The sequence below is a fragment of the Ciconia boyciana genome, chromosome 7, assembly GCF_034638445.1.
Source record: "Ciconia boyciana chromosome 7, ASM3463844v1, whole genome shotgun sequence".
Lineage (NCBI taxonomy): Eukaryota > Metazoa > Chordata > Aves > Ciconiiformes > Ciconiidae > Ciconia > Ciconia boyciana.
The window spans coordinates 50,122,067-50,139,329 of NC_132940.1; the positions used below are offsets into that span (position 1 = coordinate 50,122,067).

Consider the following 17,263-nt stretch of genomic DNA (forward strand, 5'->3'; position numbering starts at 1 on the left):
GATACTTTTTTTTTTCGTTAAACTGAGATTTCATCATAAAAAATAATGGAAGTATTATGAACAAACTTAGTCTTCAAGTCAAGTGATAGTTACATATGATTACTGTTACTACTGTATATGTGTAATGTGTAATTAATGTCTTGGACATCTTTAAAAAGTCTTTTAATAGAGCTTACTACGATTTTTAAGCTTAAGTGAAAAATATATGAAACTGCCTGTTAGGGTGGGAAATGACATGTAATGTGATAATTGTGGGTAATCCCATCCTAGCCTCCCTCCAGCTTTAAACAAAACTCAAATTTAGACTAGTGGGGTAATACTGGATGGCAGTTTTGATTTTCATTGTATGTAAAGCTCTACAGTTACAGAAATGAATTGTAGCTTTTTTATTATGCTGAGCTCTGTTCTGTCATATGCAAGTTTTTGTACTGTAAGAATATTACTGCTTTTCAAATTTGTCATAAATACTTATCAAGTAATGCAATCAGTTTACTCACTTGCCCTGTCCAATGGTGATTGAAGATAATGAGGTAAAAATGGTTTTATTTATTTGGCAGACCCTCCCCAAAAACAAAAACAAACAAACAACTTTGCCTGGGGTGAGTAGGAAGTCCAGTTTTTCCAAAGCTGTAGTGTGTAACACAATAAATATTTTGTATGTCTGCCTATTGGAAACGTTTTCATTTAAATTTGGTTATATAAAAGCAATGTTGTTGAAGATAAGACTTCACATGAGTTAGTTAAGGTACATATATTACAGTAAAAAAAAAAAAGTATTACAATGTCCATATTCTTTGTCATTCAAGAGTATTTTTTCTGAGGATCTTGAACTATTTAGAGTAACTGTTTCTTCTGACCTGTATTATATCCAAAAGGAAGCAAGAGAAGGAAATTCTTTTTACATAGAATGTTTGTCTGTGGATAAAATAATTGAATATATATATGTAAAATAATTTACATATATATGTACACATATCAATTTAATTAGAGCATGACAGCTTGCTAGGGGTGTAGTCAGCTTCTAAGTAGAACAAACTGACAAAATAAATCAGATATCTTAAATTTGTATGTTGTAGAGAGCGTGTTTTATTACACATTCTGTATTGTAATAATGAGAAGTAACAAAGTTTAGTTTAAGCTATCCTTAATTTTATATTTTCTAGCTTTTATATTTTCTAGCTTTGTGTTTGATAGCGCTCAGTCTTAATGTTTTCAAGTCTGTTTTGGTTTGGTTTTTTTTTTTTTTCCTCCTGTAGTTTACTTGGTTTTGAAAGCTGTGGGTAAAATATGCATGGAAATTATCTAAAATTTTGTTATATACATATAATTTTTATTTTTTGTTTCATTTTATCTGCTGAAATGTTGGCTGATATATCTTTAATTTTAGCCTTTGAAGAAAGGAGAGAAAGAAAAGAAAAAGAGTAATTTGGAACTTTTTAAAGAAGAATTAAAGCAGTAAGTTTGACTAGTTTTTACTGTAAATACAGATGCAAGGTTTTTTACCTTGCTTTTACAGGCAATATTTAGGATCTTTCTTGCTAAGCTGTTTCCCAAAGTAGATTTTTGTTTTGTTTTTTTCCCAAATGCTTGTGGAGTGGTATAACTTAATTAACAATGGCAATGATAATTAAACAGAGTATGAACTCATGCTGGTAGATGCTTGGTATAGGTGTCTGTGATTTGTCTGGATAATCATGTGCCATCTAATTAGTTCTCTGGTGTTCCTTGATATTTCTGCCCTTTCTTATGCTGATTGGTGATAGGAAGTGTTCATCACTATTGCTGAAAAGGACTTCTGTTTTTGAAATCTAGCATCAACCAGAGGCTATAAAATAATCAAAAAAACAAACCATGTCTGCTGGCTTAAGTCTTTGTCTGTTGAAATGAATGGATTTCATTGCATGTCAGAGATATTTGATTGTGACCTTTGAAACAGTTTGGTACTGCCTTCCGAAGCAGAAGAATATCCAGAGCAATTAACCAAAAAAACTACATGTAAAGGCATAAAGTATTTTAGAGATCCCTGTACATGAATGACTGGCTATGTTTCCAAAGCTACTGAAGATGATTTTTGGATCAGTTAGGTGTGAATAGAAGCTTTGATGATTGAATCAACCAGCCATCTACCAGGATAAAAAATGGAAACCTAGGTTTGTTTTTGATAGCTGCTGTCAGTATGTTACTTACAAGTGGAACTTGAGATGCAATTCTGTTATAAATTAGCAAGTGTGAGCCTGTAAATGAGAACACTTGTTAACATGGTCTCATGCATTGTTAAAGTTAGTGAAGATACAGCAAGACAAGTAGGTACTGTAATGCATGTTCAGGTTTTTGGTGTTGACTTTTCTCTTGATGGGGGATGTAGCAAAGAGATTGGTAGCAAACTGAAATATGTATCAGACTCAGGAAGAATAAGAAGTTTTGTCAGTGTCTCTAAAACTATATCCAGAGGAACTGTAGTATGAGGTTGAGCTTTTGTATTAATGCAGAAATAAGACTTGTAATTAAAGTTTAGAGAGGTACTTCAGCTTGCATAATTTTAAAAACAAGCTGAAGAATGCTTCAAAAAGCAGATTCTTTCACTTTTGAATGTGTAATACAACAGAAAGAGCAGCACATGTATTAAGTGTAACTGAGTGCCAGATATTTGCCCTGATATTAGAGATGGAAAACAAAATAATCTGTATCCATTAGAAAACAATAGGTACTTCATTATAAATCCATAAATGGCTCTTGTGAGTAGTGTCTGAACTTCACTGCTGTCTGTTCATTAGTTGATGTAAATGAATTGAATTGACAGCCTTGTATTCCTGGTACACAATATCTTCATACCAGGATTTAAGGCCAAACTACAAAGAACCAAATAGTTACTTGTGTGAGTACTATCCTCAGAGGTATAAACAGACGAGATCCTGTATGTTCTGGAAATAGTCATATGGGGGTGTCTGTCCTGCAAGGTGACAGCCTACATGAATAAGGCTAAGAAAAGGTAAGAGGAGAAGTAGACACTAAGGAGTTGTGTGCATCTTGAAAAGTCATCTGAATGGTCAGTGTATCTCTGGCAATTGGATGTGGAATTCTGGTCACTTTTTCAGAAAACAATTCTTATTTCTGGTCTTGTAAACTGCTTCTCAAACCAAGTCAATTTTGTTTGAGATTAAAACACCCTGACAGTATGAATGAGGAAGCATGCAGCTGGAATAATTCTGGTAGATATATTCCAGTTGATTAAACAGAAATTCAAACATACTGTCAATTTGAAATTTTTAACAAGCCCATTGTTTAATATTAAAAATTCTCATAATTCTAAAGTTAATTGAAAATTTTAGAATAAAAACCTCAAAATGATATTAAGTTGTTACTTATGGTAAACTTGTTTTGTAGAATACAAGAGGAGCGTGATGAACGACATAAAACAAAAGGTAGATTGAGTCGTTTTGAACCACCCCAGTCAGATTCAGATGGCCAGCGTCGTTCAGGTAAGTAGATGTTATTTTTTATGTTTGTTTGGGCTACAATATTGTAGACTAAATTATATATATTTTTCTTCTATTTATTCAGTGGATGCTCCTTCAAGAAGAAACAGATCATCTGGTGGTAATATAGATTCTTTTCTCATTCAATATAATGTTGTCACTGAAATGCATAGCAAGGATTATGACGACTTCTGTTTTTTCCTCCATCATTATAGTACTGGATGATTATGCACCAGGGTCACATGATGTTGGAGATCCAAGCACAACAAATTTGTATCTTGGAAACATTAATCCTCAAGTAAGTTTGGAGACAAGAAGTGAAGTGCAGTGTTGGCATATTTGAGTCCAGCTGAACTTTTTTTTCAGTGGCAATTTTCCCCCCTTTTTATTTTAAACCATACACATATGTTTAAACCCATATACTAGGTACAGTTGCTGACTGTAGAGGCAGTATTCATTTGAATAAATGCTCTATGCATGAAGCGGTAAAAGTTAAGGTTTAGACTATCAGTTATTAGATGTAAAAATGCTCGGTTAAAATTATTTTTCCATGAATATCTCTGTGCAAGTGGATCATATCTCAAAAATTTGAGTGTGCTCAGTTTAAAATGCAATTTTTTAAATTATTATTTTTGCAGTAGATCGCATTGGGGGGTATCAATGAAGTGTTGTTTTTCAAGAAACTCAGAAAATTAAAATTCCACATTTGGACAATAATATGAATGAGTATCTTAGAAATACAGTAACAAGATGCTAATTTTTACCTTTTCTCATGTAGATGAATGAAGAGATGCTGTGTCAAGAATTTGGACGCTTTGGACCCTTAGCGAGTGTTAAAATTATGTGGCCAAGAACTGATGAAGAAAGAGCAAGAGAGAGAAATTGTGGCTTTGTTGCCTTTATGAACAGGAGAGATGCTGAAAGAGCATTAAAGAATTTAAATGGTAAACAGATTTCTCAGTTTGGAATTGTAACTATCTTTGTAGGAATATTGAGAAGTAACTGTAAGCATATCTTCAAGTTGTTTTATCAGACTAGTGATAGGTATGCTGTAACTCCAACAGATACCCCACTGGCAGTGATTTTAGTTTACACGGACTGTTTTACCGGCAGGTGAATGTCAGCAAACTATAGCATACACAAGGGCTGGGAATACTGGTTGCATTTGCTGTGGGTAAAGATGTAATATTTTTGACTGTTTTGAAAATGTGTGCAGGAGGTAATGTTTGATAATCTCTCCTCTGTAAACAGGCTATTTTAAGAAGGAATCTATTACTTGTAGTTGTTTACCAACAATAATTTTTTTTTTGTGACTAAATTTAACTGGTGCACAGGATACAATCAATAATTGGTGATAAATGTTACGTTCTTTTGAATAATGGCTAAATTCCTAATACTGAAGAGGTAGCTGTACTACAACATTAGGTAGTCCATTTGCATATGGACTGTCTTGCCTATCTTTTATTTGAAAAAAAGGAAAAAAAATATCTCATGTGATAAAGAAAGCTATGTCCTTACAGTTCAGGAAGAACCTGAAAATAAAAAATCAGCATCCTAGACAAAAAGAACAAAAAATGAAAGGTTGCCCCTGCATAGCTTACTCAAAATGGTGCTTTATTAGGACCATTAGTAAGTAGGCTTATACTATGTAGGAGTTCTAGTTTGTTATTACATTATCATTTGAAACTTGTTATTATGAACAAAACATTTTTAAGAATTGAAGTGCAGAAATAATACAATTTAAAAATTACTCTGTTCATTCTGATGTGCTGAATATCAATTTTTAAATTTTTTTTTCCCCCAGCAAGTCAAGTAGTTGTGTACTGTAGTCTCCTGCAAATGTACATTGGGGGAAGATTAATGAAATATTTCATGTAATAGGCTTTCATTTGCACATGATGTAGACTGATAGATGTGATACACTAATCAACAGTGTAAGCAAAAAGTAAACCATGGCAGGCAAACCTAAATGCTGCACTTACACGGAGAAATCTCCAGCGACACAGAACCAATTTATAACATAATGGTGGTTTTGTGGGTTTTTTATTTGTGTTTGTGTGTGGGGGGTGTGTGTGTTGGTTTTGTTTGTTTATTTGTTTGGTTTTTTACTTTCACTTTTTCAGGCAAGATGATTATGTCGTTTGAAATGAAGCTAGGTTGGGGCAAAGCTGTACCTATACCACCACATCCAATATACATTCCGCCTTCTATGATGGAGCATACCCTCCCGCCTCCTCCGTCAGGACTGCCTTTTAATGCCCAGCCTAGGGAGAGATTGAAGAATCCTAATGCTCCAATGTTACCACCACCAAAAAACAAGGAAGATTTTGAGAAGGTAACTTACAGTACCCTGGGCCATATCTCATTGTTAAATACTACATCTGTGACAGTATTTCAGTGGCTTCATAGATTTGCATTGTTCAGGCTGACTTTGGCGGCCCTTAGTGTACAAACTCACTGGCTCCCTGCTGTAGCCCAAGGGAACCTACTTAATTCCTGAAGCTCTGTTCCATGTCTGTGTTAGGGTACAGTATATTGACTCTTGATTTATTTTAGTGCTGCTTTAAATCTGGCTATCATTTTCCCCCTCCAGGCTCCCTGGATTTTTTTCTCCTACGTCCTCCCCTTTTGTTGGCTGCCAAATTGCAGTATCTAAATTGCTTTCTTTATAGAAAATACTACATTGTAATTTGGGTAGCAATATTTTTACAGTAGAGAAGTTGATGTATTTTGTGTAGAAGGTAATTAATCTGGACATTGAGTAAGTATTTTTTGCTACTTATGGAGTCAGTTTTCAAACTTTTTTCTGGAATATTAGCTGATAAAAGGGTAAGTATCTTGTAATCACAAACCAGCTTGATTTACATTTGTAAGAATTTGTTGATTCTTTGAATGACACTTAAATGTTAGGGCTGTTTTTTGTAAGACTTGGGAATAAAGTAATACCAACGTGATCCAAGTCAAATAGTTTAGAATCTTTTCATAAACTTAAGAACTCCTTTCTTAATTATATTCAGCGTAGTACCTATTCAGTGCATCAGTGTACATTCTGACAGGAATGTTCTGATACTTTGCAATTAGTGAACCTTTATGGTTCACTGTCACAACCATTTGCATTTTGTGTAATTGCTTAGTTATAACTTCACAGCAGTGATTGCCTGCAAAACTTGTGATAGATGTGTAGTATTTTCATTGCATATGTATATTTTTGCTTGTTACTTGTTAACAATACTCACATATTCTATGTTTATTATCTGATGTGACTTCATATACAGACTCTGTCGCAAGCCATAGTCAAAGTGGTTATCCCAACAGAAAGGTACATGTTTTTCTTTATTATTACTGATCTAAATATAGAAAATTTCCCCTTCGGAATTTTAAAGAAAAATGGTGATGTTGAGGAAAAGGTAATGGCTTGACTGAGCAATGGTTCTTTCATGACACTTGAGAGAAATGTGTGTGTGTGTTACAGTCTTATTGTCCTTATCTTAATAACTCTTTTTTTTTAGCGAGGATAGATTTAAATGGTTATCTTTTGCATTTAATTTGAGCACTAGAAATAGTTGCAGAGTAATTTTGTGAGTGAACACTAGGGTGAAATAGCTTGTCTTAGAGACGCTGTATAAGTCCTGACATAAACCTCTGAGTACTTCATAGCTAGGATGCAGCTGTCTCCAGTGTGGTGCTGCAGGGGTTTTTTTCTTTCTTTTTTTTTTTTAATTTGTACAATTTGTAACCAATTCAGTTAAAAATAATTTTTTATTTCTGCTATTTTTTTAAATGTGCAACAGTTAATAATTTTGGTCGCTGAAAAAGGTAGTTCTGTATTGCAAGGGTATTTGTACATTTTGGTCCCCATCAGTGCTCCTACCTTCACACTAGTCTAGGTATACTCTTGCTCAGTTAAGCTAAAGCCTTTTCCCGAACATAGGAACACAACACTGTTTTAAAACTAAATAAGCACAAAAGATTACCAAATTCTCTTTGACATTGGCCTTGGTGAGCAACACCAGCTGAACTGTCTGCGGCAGCGGGGGACCAGGAAAACATCATGGGATGGATTGGGAAAGTATACAGTTTTTGACCAGACATTGGTACGATCGGCTCCAATAAATGTGGTTTTATTATAACTGAAAACCTTTTTTTTGTTGGCCAACTTAAGCTAAATGAAATTTTAAAATAATGCACTTAAAACTATCATCTTTTTTTACTACACTGTTTTAATTGTCACAAAGTCCCTTTTTTCTTTTTTTTCGCGTGTGTGGGGGGGAAGAAGGAGATTTGTGAAGCTAGTTATAGTAGTATATTAACATATTTGTCAATAGATGCTCAAATGCACTAGTATTTTTGATGAAATTTTAGGACAGTACAATTTTTGTTGGGTAGAGACATGAATAATGAGGACGACCAGGAGGAGTCTTGATTTGAGAAACATATTGAGTAGTAGAACAAGTACTTGTAAAACTGTACAGTGCTCACACAGTAATTAGCTTTCAGAGAAAAATGTTTCCATTTTATTTACTGTAGCATTTTGAAAGCTCGTGTGATAAGAAAAGCTCATGTTAATTGAATTGTATTTGAAAATACTTCTAATTTTTTTTTTCTGATGACTTTCAAAGATGCTAATGACAAGTGCTAAGCCTATTACACAATGCATTGCATCATGCAAAAATTTTTACTGACTTCAGTGGGATAATATGTTCAATTCTCCTTTGCTTGAAAATTTTCAATACCAGTTTTTAGCATCTCTTACTTCTTAGTATTTACTAAACAGAAAACCTTGTATACACAGTCAAGTTTTTTTCTGAGAAATTCACTTTCAAGTAGTCATGTCTTACATACCAAAATGTTTGTAATGCCCTCTTTCAGATATGGGATGTACTGAATCTTTTTTCATATATCTGAGGTCTTTCCAAAGCAGATGCTCTTGTTTAAGCATAAGCTGCTCTTATGCAACTTTATTGTACTTGATGAAATAAAAATTAGATGAAAACCAATGGCATGGTTTTGCAGGAAGCCAGAAATTATCACATTGAACTTGCCTTAAAATAAGTGAAAGGTGTAGTAGCTCAGAGGCTTGAAAGCTAATTGTAATTTTTTTTTTCTTATGGATGTTTTCAAATACAGTTCATATAACAAGAACAGTCTTGGTATTTAGACTTTCAGAACACTGCTTTAAATAAAATGGCTACAGAATTATTGAGACTTGTCCTCTTTACAATGTTTCTGGGATTGTGAGAAGCAAACAGACAGGAAAATTGAGCTGTAAGTAGCTAGTTTTTTGTGTAACGTTTGAGGCAAATGTATATTTAATGCTAGCTGGTATAAAACAGAACATTTGCTAAGTTTGCAGATGGCAGGGGCAGGTTTTTATTACTCTGTTTTTAAGTTGAAAATTTTTTTGATCTAGTGCATTGTATCTGTGGCAGAACTTTGAATACTCATGGTAGAAAATAATCACCTCATTACTAAGAATGAATAGAAAATTCTGCAGCTTTTCAATGTAACAATTTTTGAATTTTAGTAATTAAAAAATTACTAAACGGAAATCTAATGAGATACATGTAAACAACCAATATCCATTTGTTGCATCTAAGAAAATAAATTTTAAAATGTAAAATTATGTATATTTTTTTGTTTGCATCACATTCAAAGGACATGTGCTGTGGAGCTATTGATATTTGTAGGTAATCAGTATTTGAAAATTCAGGATCCTGTTTCCAAAAAAACCCCAAAAGGTTGGAAACCGATGATCACTACTCTTTATAAAGTTTATATGACTGTCTCCTGTTAGCATGCTTATAAGGGGCTCTGCATTTTCAGATGTGGCTTGAAAAATGTGCACTTCACATCTGCCTCTTGCCTATCAGGATGTAGTGCTGAGTGAAATGAATACAGATGTTTATTTTTTTTTAATTGTGATTTGGTTCACTTGAGTGTATGAGGGAGCAAACACTGGAAGGTATGACATGAAATGATGGACAGTTTTGTTCTATGCCAATAGTTGAGTCTTGACCAAAAAGAGATTATCTAAATTTAATAAAACCATTGCCCAGTTTGGCATCAGGAAGGCTATTTGCTTTTCCTTTCATACTTGGATAGTTTGAAAGCTGAATGCAGTTTCTATTGAATATTCAAAAGTATGTGTGTTTTGATTTTGAGCATAATATTCAGCCACTTGTTTCTCTATAGAACTTCAGCTAACGCTTTGGTCTTAGTTCTAGACAATTTAGATGAGGGCTTAGGTTTTGATAGTTAATTGTACTTCGGTGTTCAGTTGCCCATTTTTGTGCATAAGGACTATTAAACTTCTGCTAAGCAAGAGATGGTTGTAGGCCAAGCCGTGGAAATTCAGGAAAGAGGTCTCTTAAATTCTTACTCCACCACTCCTAGGCATGTTTTTATTTTAGAATGCCCAGGTCTATGATGCAAGGCTATAATATGTTCCATGTTACCTTATCTTTTATACAGTTTTCTTAACAATACAGCAAAATAATCTCCTGCACAGTTGTAGTATCTTAGGTGGAGTGTAGTTTTATATAGTGTTAGGTCTGAATCAATTTTTCTTTAACTGTGTTGTTGTTGTAGGAATTTGCTCGCTTTGATACATCGAATGATAGAGTTTGTGGTACGGGAAGGGCCTATGTTTGAAGCCATGATCATGAACCGAGAAATCAACAATCCAATGTTCAGGTGCTTATTACATTGCTTCAGTTTGAAATAGCGCTAACTATTTTCACTGTTGCTAATATTTTGCATTTCTGAAATACTAATAAGAGTTGTTTTTACTTTGCCTACCTTTATGAGCAGATTTAAATTTTACAAATTGTACAAATGCTTATGCTATCTTTTTATGATGAAGAATGCACTTTTATTGCAGTTGTTACTAATGTGTACATTTAAATAAAATACTAGATACACACTATAAAATACATTTTTACATATAAATATAAAATAAATAAATAAAATTACATTTAACGCCTACTTTTCTGAGGGATTCAAAGTCATCAGTGGAAGCAGTAGCGTACATTTTAAAAAAAGAAAAAAATCCCACCCAGAACAGACAGGCTAGCTCAATGTAAAGTCCAGTCCTCCTGGAGCCTAATTTCTAACCTTTAGCAAGAGCTGGGAGTCATTTCTCTTTGATGTCAATGCAAATAGAATTAAACATTAGCTGACATAGTGAAGTTACAGAATTTCCAGCTCTTGTCATTAATGGAATTTTTTTGGGTCCTTTTTTAAGGATTTTATGGATCCTTTTTTAAAGCATCAATTTCCAAACTTGTGAAATGCAGTCTCTGAAAAACTTTTTCAGGGAAATGCTAAATGACCTTTTAAAAATGTTGTGTTTGCAGTAAGGTTGAAGTGCTTCATTATGATTTTTATATACAAATTGAGAAAATATGCAGGTCAAAATATCCTGGCCATTAAAAATGGGCTGCTTCCCCTGCCACCCCCACCCCCTGATCTTGTCAGAGTGTTCTGACACAATTTACTGGTGGAAAACTTCAAGTCATTTAGTATTCGATCTGAGCAACCTAACTGTATGAGTTCCTGCATCACTTGTGCTGAGGCTGCAGTTGCTCCCTTAGTGACTCTTTGCACTAATGATTCTTCTGCTTTGCTGTGGGGCTGCACAGTCATTCTTTCTGACCCTGTTTGTTCTGCTTTTAACTTCTGAGAAATGCTGTGCCTTTGTGGAATTCTGCGCTCTGCTTTGCAGATTGCATATGTATGTGTGTGGAGCAGTTGCAGTTGTTCTGCACAGCTGTGCTGTAGGTGTACATGTTTTTAGCTATCTTGAGTTCACTCTGTAGCTGAGGTGGGATTCTGAACAGGGTTTGGTTATATTTTTTTTTATTACTTCCTTTGAATTTGCTTCAGTTAAATAATTTGTAATAAGTTTTGTGTCTTTTCTTTGCTCTTTGGTTTAGGTTTTTATTTGAAAACCAGACTCCGGCCCATGTATATTACAGATGGAAACTTTATTCAATTCTTCAGGCAAGTAGAATTTTAGTGACAATTCATAACTTCAAGCATAATGAAATAAAAGAACACCAAAATAAAAATACTTTTTGTGTTTTTGTAGGGGGATGCTCCAACCAAGTGGAGGACAGAAGATTTCCGTATGTTCAAAAATGGATCGTTCTGGAGGCCACCACCATTGAATCCATACTTGCATGGGATGTCAGAAGAGCAAGAAACGGAAGCATTTGTGGAGGAACCGAACAAGAAGGGTGCACTTAAGGAAGAGTATGAACTTCCATCAATTTACAGTGCTGTTTTAACTGCTAATCTGCTTGGTTTTTTCCTGTTGTGTTTTTGTAGTTATAACACGTCATCCCTAAAATGTTATCGTGCTTGTCATAATATTACTTAAACTCTCTTAACCTCAGTGCTTTTCAGTTAGTCTTTTTTGATGATACTTGTTGCTAAGTATGTTCTGGATTTGGTTAGATTTGTCATCATTGAACAATGACTTTTTTCATTGGGGGATTGGGAAGATGAGAGTTTTTCCACATTTTCTGTTCCTCTCTGTTGGTGGGGGTATGTAGCACCTTTCTCAACACTGTTATGATCTCATGAACTAAACAGTTATTATAATCTTAAACTTATTAATGCTATTCATCAGAAATTAAAATTGGGAGCAGTTGTTAATAAGCAGGAAGAGACAGATCATCAGAGTTCTTTGCTGTGAATTGGAAGTGTAGTGGGGATGCCTATGGTAGTGGAAATATATACATGATTTTCTTTATTTTGCTATTATTGTTCCAACTGTGTTCTTAGCATGTGGAATTTTTTCCTGTTTTATTCTTTTCATCATAGTTATGATACCAGTCATGGTTCTGGAGGTTTTAATACATAATTTGTGTCTTACATCATCTTTTTGAAAGGCTGAAAAAGATACTCTTTTGAGAGTGTACTCTATATATGGAGGTCTGGGAAAACCTGAAATAATTGCATCTTACTAGCTTTCTGAATCTAACCTTTTCTTATTCTGCAGCAGAAATTACTTGCATGCTTTAGCTTTAGCCATTTTGATTTAGGCTTAAACTAAATCCAAAGAGATAATTACTTTATTAGAGATACTGATCTGCTGCATTAGGTATTTCTCAGTTATTTTTCATTGATTTCTATGTGTAGTCAAGACTTGAGTGGGAATTTTTTGCACTTTGTTTATTTATGTAACGTGGATGCATATGTTCATGAGTCACTGAAAAAACTCAGGCAACAGAATATAAAAATGTTTAAAATTGCTTTTGTCCTAAAGATGGAAAAATCATAAACATCATTAAATGGAAATTCACCAAAGTACTGTTAATTTTATATTGAAAGTATTAAAATTCCTGATATTTCAGACAGAGGGACAAATTAGAGGAAATTCTGCGTGGATTAACACCTCGGAAGAATGATATTGGTGATGCAATGGTTTTCTGTCTAAATAATGCAGAAGCTGCTGAAGAAATTGTAGACTGCATTACAGAATCATTGTCCATTCTGAAGACTCCTCTTCCTAAGAAGGTGTGGAGATTTTGTATAATCTTGTATTTTGGGGGAGGAGCTCACTTAACAGCATGTGCATATAATTTACAAGCATTATTTCATAAATTTCACATAGCATTGAGGTTTTGTATTAAAATGTGGGCTTGAATTTAAGTATGCTTTTTTCCTATGGGATTTTGTTTTTATTCTTTCTGAACCTGCTTGTAAATAATGTTCTGCCTTACTGTGAAGTTGAAAACAGTAGAATAGTCTGTTCAAACAAGGAAATAAAAATTGGAATGCCATGATCTGTCCTTCGTAATACTATGTAATATCATGTTACAGTGGCTAGTACCATGTAGCATAGCAAGGGGCTAATTGCCTCTTAGCGTATTTATTAACCATATGGCTGTGTTACACTTAGTTCTAATTTGATATTTCTAGATAGTTTAAATTATCCTGAAAATATATGCATTTTTCCAGAAAGAATACTTAATTTGAACATTCTTTATTGTAGATTGCAAGGTTATATCTAGTGTCGGATGTGTTGTACAACTCTTCGGCTAAAGTTGCCAATGCTTCCTACTATAGAAAATTGTAAGTATAATATTTTAGTTGACTTAAAAAAAAAAAAGAGTATCCTTATATTCAGTTTTGTACACCTCTGGATAAATGTGATTGTAGAGAAATTCACGCTTTTCTGTGAGGATGCTGTTACAACACTGATGATATTATTATCTCTTTGCATGAAAATGTGTAAGATGTAGCATGTTAGTGCATAGGATTGCTTTGTAACGCAAAAAGAAGTGTATATGCACTATGCAAGGGACCACTTGCATTGAACCTCATAGGGGTTAGAATAACTCATGTGCTTCCTTACAGAAAGAGAGCCTGTAGATAATATTCAACATATGGTATAGCAAATAATCCATGTGAAGAAGTCAATTTTTGAAATAGAATTTTTGATTAAAAAGTGTTTTTTAATTCTCCATAAAGTTTGGAGACATTTATAAGGGGTTTATGTACTTTGTTTCTAAGGTGCTGAGCAGAATTTAGGAAAAATGTCCAAGGGAGAGTACCTTTGTCCTATTTAGATACTTGATTGTGTCTACTTCCTGGAGTCTCTCCAATGTTATGGTAGCATGATGGGGAATATTCAGCATGTTACAAAACTTCAGCGATTGCAAATGATGTTTCTTGTTGCAGTGTGTCTTTGCTGTGCCAGTTTATTTTTTGCACATTGAGAGAAGCTCAAGGGAAGCTAGGCAGCTGTTACTCACTGTGCTTTCATTGAGGGCCTCATTGAGTAAATTAGAATAGAAACATAACTAAGAATTTTTTAAAAATACAAATTCAATTTTGAGACAATTCTTTTGTTGTATATAAGGTTGTAAAACTCCTTTTATCCTCCTCCAATCTTTCCAGGCTGTATAAAGAGACTGCAGCAGATGTGAAGATCTCCCTTCACAGTTCTGTTGTTGTCCAAGGTGATTTAATATATAGTAATTATATCTGCTTTGTAGTTCAGTTCATGGCTACTATAGGGATCAGAACTTTGTGCTTTTGAGTCCTGTGTCCCAGGTATTTTCATGAATTATGTATGTCCAGAAAACATATATTACAAAGTTTAACTAAAGAAATGTATATGTTTAATTCTAGTTTTGAAACAAAATTATGTCAGATATTCTCTGATCTCAATGCTACTTACCGTACAATACAAGGCCATTTACAGTCTGAAAATTTCAAGGTATGTATTTCATTGTTATTTACATGACATAGAAGTCAAATAAATAGATGTTCCTGCACAAGAGATTGCATACTATGATAGGTGGCTTAGACCTCAAGCTTCCTAATTAAGCTTTTTTTTTAAAAAAAAAAAATTATCTCTTGCAAAGATAGCCTTGAAATTAAGGAAGAAAATTGGCATCTAACAGCTGAAGTGTACTGGTAGATGTATAGTTGTGGAGTTGAGAGGATATCTATCTAGTACTTGAATTGCAAACAAGGCCTTCTAGCTTTCTGATTATTTTTGGACCACCTATATTTCAGTTTCAAAAATAAATTTGGGCTGCTCAGGGTGGAAAGAAACTGCTGGGCATAACAGCATAAACTTACTTTTTAACATTTTTGTGATAGTTAGGCTTTATTTTCTGATAAGCAGTCTGACCATGAGTAGTTGAGAGTGATTTTTGAGATAAAGTGCTCTGTGTCTCACCATTCTCATGTTCAGCCTAGCTTTTCCTTCTCCTATTTTAAAGATGCCTCTACAGTTCATCTTTTCTTTTTTCTTTTTTTTTTTTAAATCAGAAGTTTTAAATACAAAGCTTACAGTGTAGTTAGTTTTTCTGTATTAAGGTGTTTATCCTGGTTGTCCGACCTTCTCTGGTCCTAATTGCTCTAGACTGAGAATAAATTTTAGTTATCTGCTATTTTAAAACTGTTTATTAAATTATACAGTAAAGACAGGCAGTAGATTTTTTTTTTTATCTCTAACACTTAATGTGTCAAGCTTGAGCTGAAGCCCATCATTTCAAATATACTTCAATTCTACAAAAAAATGAAAGTAGGAACATTTCAGTTCAATAATATGAATAAGCCAATGTTAATTTTAGTTATTTTATTTTACAAAGGGAAAGATATTTTCTGTTACATTTAGTAGAGGCACCTGCTTCGAACATCTGGGCAGAATGAAATTTACTATTGGGATAGGAACTGTGAACAGCTGAAATGAAACCCAAGTGAGATTTTAAAAAACATAGTTCCTATATACATATTTTTGTAAAATTACTAGTCTTGCTCAGCATGGTATCATTGTAATATGCTCCAGTATGGAACTGCTTAGGAGTAGCTGTCTGCAGTGGTAGTTCTCTGTGGTGTATTTCCAATCACTTACAATTTCTTAATACAAATTTATTAGCTTTTTTTTTTTTCCTATTGCTTCTAGCAAAGGGTAATGACATGCTTCCGAGCTTGGGAAGACTGGGCGATCTATCCAGAACCATTTCTGATCAAACTACAGAATATTTTCTTGGGGCTTGTAAATATCATGGAAGATAAAGAAACAGAGGTAAGTGGCTTGGTAGTGATGCTAGCAGATGGTGAAGAAAAATGTGTAAATATAAAACAGGGCTGGCAAGGATTATTTTGGTATCTCTGTTAGGGTGAATAAGCCTTTTTTTCCTCTGAATCCTTGCTCTTAACCACAGGTGTAACATTTTCAGATGCAAATACTGTTCAATCTGTTTATGCATTTGTTGCTTGTAGATTAGGTGCTGTGGTGGAGTTACATTGTGAAACCATTTCAGAGCAAAGACTAGTGCAGAATGACAGGTATTTCCTTTGTATTGGAAATACTCTGTAGTATCTGTGAATTTTTAGTTAGAATTTCAGGCACTAGTTTTAATTTCTGAGTTCTAAATAGCTAGGCATCTGGCTACCTGAATCATCCACTTTCTTTTTGTGTGAGTGTCACACTTGGATGTAATAGAGCCACCTGAGCTTTCTTAGTTTGAGAGGAAGGTTGTGATAGATCATTTACACTGGTGATATTCTACTTTGATCCTTGCTGTGTTGTATTAGAGCAGTAAGTTGCTAACTTTCTAGTTATGCTACAGCATTTATCTCTTTTAATAGAGGCTATTTTAAACAGGATATGTAGTGAGTTTTAGTTATTGCATAGCGACATGTGTAAATTATTGAATATTTTGAAGCTCTACACTTAAAATTTCTAGAATATCATTAGCACTGAGTGAATGTGTACTGATCTATTTACAGTTATGTATAAATACCATTTAAGAGAATCAAGACAGTGGACACTAATAAATGGATGTATGTTTAGGATAAGTTCATTTTGTAACTCTGTGGAAACGTGCCTTTCAGAACAGCGGGAGGGAGACCTACAATATAACTGGAAGGTTAGCTTATTTCCCTTAGCAGTAGAGCAGGGTGAACATGCATGTATGAAGGACAGTGCCTGTACCTAACAAGTTAGAATATGTAGGTGTGTTTGTCATTTATGTGTGTTCCTTAAATTTGTGTTCCTGCTAAATAGTTGATTTCTGTCAGTTGTTCAGATTACTGGTTCTCAGGGAATCTTCCCTATTAGTAAGTATAATTTATGTGACTGTAATTGGCTCATTTCAAGCTAAACCTCAGCTTAATATCTCTTTTGAATATACATGTTGCAAAGCTTCCAGTACACTGTGGACAAATTCCAAGTTCTTGCTTCTAATTTTTTATAGGAGGATATTGTCGTATTTTTCCTCTGCAATAAGCAACTTTACTTGGTAGCAAAAATTGTTAGA

At 34.0% G+C, this 17,263-nt stretch overlaps 1 protein-coding gene across 6 annotated transcripts in view; it reads left to right on the top strand.

Annotated features, from left to right (window-relative positions):
* U2SURP (U2 snRNP associated SURP domain containing) overlaps window positions 1-17,263 on the top strand; it is a 46,886-nt gene that overhangs the window by 13,332 nt on the left and 16,291 nt on the right. For 2 of the 6 annotated variants that reach the window (XM_072866917.1, XM_072866922.1), the window contains exons 6-20: window positions 558-599; window positions 1,388-1,455; window positions 3,385-3,479; window positions 3,562-3,597; window positions 3,692-3,774; window positions 4,255-4,420; window positions 5,600-5,811; window positions 6,752-6,795; window positions 10,065-10,169; window positions 11,411-11,477; window positions 11,566-11,729; window positions 12,836-12,998; window positions 13,477-13,556; window positions 14,619-14,706; window positions 15,904-16,026. In XM_072866917.1, the coding sequence (XP_072723018.1) occupies window positions 558-599; window positions 1,388-1,455; window positions 3,385-3,479; window positions 3,562-3,597; window positions 3,692-3,774; window positions 4,255-4,420; window positions 5,600-5,811; window positions 6,752-6,795; window positions 10,065-10,169; window positions 11,411-11,477; window positions 11,566-11,729; window positions 12,836-12,998; window positions 13,477-13,556; window positions 14,619-14,706; window positions 15,904-16,026 (1,536 nt within the window). Of the gene's footprint in view, window positions 1-557; window positions 600-1,387; window positions 1,456-3,384; window positions 3,480-3,561; window positions 3,598-3,691; window positions 3,775-4,254; window positions 4,421-5,599; window positions 5,812-6,751; window positions 6,796-10,064; window positions 10,170-11,410; window positions 11,478-11,565; window positions 11,730-12,835; window positions 12,999-13,476; window positions 13,557-14,618; window positions 14,707-15,903; window positions 16,027-17,263 lie in introns of those variants that run through there. The other 4 variants (XM_072866918.1, XM_072866920.1, XM_072866921.1 and 1 more) reach the window with 4 other exon arrangements.